Here is a 3,745-nt window from a genome sequence, read left to right on the forward strand (position 1 = left end):
CGTCAGTGGTGTCCATGCTCGGCCACTTGCGGTTGAAGTTGGCGTCGGCGCGCGGCGTTGGCGATGATCGATGATGCGGCTGCCTGGTGCGGTAGTCGTGCTTGTCGCCCCCTCCCGGCAACCTGTTGGTCCTGGTCATGCGAGCTCAGGGGTAAGCGACTCTGCCTGTCGACGGCGTAGTGTCCTCCGATCCAGGACTAGAGGGCAGGGGGCTCTCTTCGGAGGTAGAGATGGATGGCGGACCGGATGGCTTGGCTCAAGGGGGATGACGGAGTGTGACAATCCTCCTGCAGCGGGATCTACCTCGGCTTAGTCGTGGCGTGTGTTGGCTCCTGTTCGCCGAGGGCTTCGATGTTCAAGCTTGTGCTTGGTGCATTCGAGTCTTGTTAGTGGCTCCTTTGGTATCTTGTATATTTGCCGTTTATGGTTTTTTCTTCCTTTCTTTTGTATCGTTGAACTTGTGATTCGGTGGGTGCTTTATAATATAAAGCGGGGGAAACCCTTTTTCGGTAATTCTTCTCCATTACCATAGTGCAGATCAACATCAGGTCAAGACTGACCTATATGAAAAATGCTCACAGTGCAAGTTTTTTATTTATTTATTAAACACTGAACTAGCACAAAGGTGAAAATGACAAGTATCCTTGTGTCGCCCACCCACTCGTCACAGTCAAAAGTCAACCATGGAGACTTTAATATTTCGTGAAGACTCTCTGCAAGACTTGGCAGATGCCAGCCTATAAATTTGTTAAAAAGCCGACCAGTTGATTACCTACTTAATTCTGGCCATGGAGGTTGCCTTGTCTGCTGTTGCAGGTGAACTAGTGAGCCGTTTCATCTCCTTCCTGCTAAACAAGTACCATTCTAGCCGTCCACACTCGCAGGAGAAGGTGATGGAGAGGTTGCAGCATCTCCTAGTGAGAGTTTGCACCATCGTCGAGGAGGCGGACACACGGTACATAACCAACTCCGAGATGATGATGCAGCTCAATATGCTCTCAGAGGCCATGTACCGAGAATACAGTGTGGTGGACAACTCGAAGTATCGAGCTCTCCAAGACGGGGCAAGCTCTGACAAGGTTAGCAGCAACGACTCATCTATCGGGAGCTTGTATTTAGCCAAGCGTTCTCGAACAAGTAATAAGGGCACGCACCTTGAGTTGCATTATGCCTTGGAAAGCTTGGAAATTGTTGTTGCTAACATGGCAGAATTTGTGATCCTTCTGGGTGGATGCGAGCGCATGTCTCGTAGGCCATATGATGTTTATCTTTACATAGATAACTTCATGTTTGGCCGGCATGCTGAAAAGCAAAAGCTCTTGAGCTTCTTGCTGCAGCACGACGACCCTCCTGGTGATCATGTACCGGCAGTTCTTCCGATTATAGGTGGTGCAACAACTGGTAAGAAAACTTTGGTTGCTCATGTGTGCGGCGATGAAAGGGTTCGTCTGCGCTTCTCCTCTATATTGCACTTGAATGGAGATAACCTTTTAAGAATACTTGACCATGGAAGGACTATGAAAGGGATGATGTTGATCGTTATTGAGTTTGTTTCTGATATAGATGACGATGACTGGGAAAAGTTTCACTCATTTCTCATAACAATTGGAAGAGGAAGCAAGATCATTATTGTAAGTAGAATTAAAAGATTGGCCCGGTTTGCATCGGTGAAGCCGATTTTCTTAAGTGCTCTATCTCACGATGAGCTGAGGTACCTTTTCAAGATAATGGCATTCGGAAGCGTAGACCCGACAGAACATCCACGGCTACTTCAGCTCGCGGATGAATTTGCCAAGGTGTTGCATAGTATGCAAGCTTCACTTGTTGAAACAACTGTGTTTGCAGATGCGTTAAGAAGGAGTCTGCATGTTCAATCTTGGTGTGGCATATTGGACAAGGGGATAAGATTCCTTAAAAGGAACCTCTCCATGCAGTGGCGAATCCAGGAATACAATGAAGGGTGGGCTCAAACTTAACAGCAAGAAACTAAGCATCATTTTAATTAAAGAGAAAAGGGCATTATCTCCTAATTTTTTAATCCAAATAAGCTAATACTTACCAGAATGCTACTGAAAATATATGTATTATTACTGTCATCGTATGGCTTTTTGAAAATATCAAATTTTGAACGGAAATTTATATCTGTCTAGCTAAATAGTCATTATCTCCAGTCCTTTCGCTCCAAACAAGCTGCAAATTTCTTAGATTACTACTAGAAACATGTAGTACTTGATAGATTTAAAAAATCAAAATTTTCACCAAAATATGAATTTACTTAGCAAAATATAGCCATTATCACTTAATGCTTTTTCTTCAAATAAGCTCAAAATTAGCCAGATTACTATTGGAAACATGTAGTATTTACTATAGTTGTTCTGAAGTTTTTGAAAAGTATCAAATTGGATTATATATTTCATATTTTCCTACTTAGACAGAGAAATATTGATATGCTTTTTTACAGCAAACAAATGTTGATATACTTGTCTTGAGCCATGGAGCGTGAGGGTCCGTCATCTCGCTATCATGTGTCCCTACTCGATATCCTGTGTGGTACTTGCGTGTGGGCTGTTGGAATGTTGGTGTTTTTTGGCAGAGAATAAGATATTGGGTTGCTGGGCTGGGACGTGTAGTACTATTTTCTTTTGTATTTTTGGAGGGTAGGCTAGAGCCTGTTGAAGCCCCCCTACTAGACTCGCCACTGTCTCCATGTATGGTATGCAGCCAAGAATAACGCTCCTAGAACAAGGCCATCCAGTGGACATAAAGGACGTTACTTCGCATCCACACAGCATGGCACCTTATACAATGAATGCTTCAATCGAGAAACCGCCAAGTGTGACTGCTGCGGAACTTCTAACAGATCCTAGTGTTAGACCAAAAGGAGACTTCATTCTCATTTTATGGGAATCAAGGATACCCCTGCATGAATCATTTGTTTATTTTGTTACTAGGCGTGCTCAGGATACACATCATGGTAGCACCTTGCCAGGGAGGAAGCGACGAGGAGTGCCGGTCTAATTTTGTTTCAAAACTCTTGTAATATGTAGCTCTTGCTGTATTTTTTATTCAGAATAAACAGATGTGTTCATGTATACCATTGAAGTAATAAATGTACTAATGATTTTAGCTAATGTACCATAAACTTGTACATTTTATCAGATCCAACGATCCACCACCTGCTCTTTTTAGATAGCGAACAAACGACATCACTCCTTACTATCACTAGCGAGTGAACTCTAAGTAAAGTGACTTACTAATTATATGTTGTGCTGTTGCGTGGATGTGGAATGCACAAAAACTTGGATCAGGTCAGATTACAGTTGCAACTGCAGGATAAGATTGGATTAAGAAGTCTGCTAGGCGCCGACATCCTTCCCAGGCTGAAAGCAGAAATATTCTGATAAAATTTCAGAAACTGTCGGAACAAGCATATGAGGATAATGATTTAAGTTTGAGGTGTATATGGTGTGGATATTCGCAGTAACATCAACATGTTGTTGCCACTCTCTTTCTCTCACTCGCACAAACGAAGATGGAAGATGGAGCACATAACTTTTCCGGCGCACAAACGCCTCCGCCGCACGAACGGCGCCTCGGCCGCACGAACGGCCTCACTTTACATATCCGGGCGCGGCAACACACCGCAGCCTACCCAGAGGAGCTCTCTCATAGCCAACCGGGCGCATACCACTCCCTGACGGAGACTGCCTCTTCTCTGGCTCATAGGCTCGGCTCATACCGGCGC

At 44.2% G+C, this 3,745-nt stretch overlaps 1 protein-coding gene across 1 annotated transcript; it reads left to right on the forward strand.

The window, feature by feature from the left end:
• The first annotated feature begins 668 nt into the window (after positions 1 to 668).
• LOC125535061 lies at positions 669 to 3,150 on the forward strand. The gene is made up of 2 exons (XM_048698117.1): positions 669 to 1,933; positions 2,691 to 3,150. The coding sequence occupies exons 1-2, from the start codon at positions 789 to 791 to the stop codon at positions 3,016 to 3,018; spliced, it is 1,473 nt and encodes a 490-aa protein (XP_048554074.1). The 5' UTR covers positions 669 to 788; the 3' UTR covers positions 3,019 to 3,150.
• The last annotated feature ends 595 nt before the right edge of the window (positions 3,151 to 3,745 follow it).

Source organism: Triticum urartu, chromosome 2 (assembly GCF_003073215.2).
Source record: "Triticum urartu cultivar G1812 chromosome 2, Tu2.1, whole genome shotgun sequence".
Classification (NCBI taxonomy): Eukaryota; Viridiplantae; Streptophyta; class Magnoliopsida; order Poales; family Poaceae; genus Triticum; species Triticum urartu.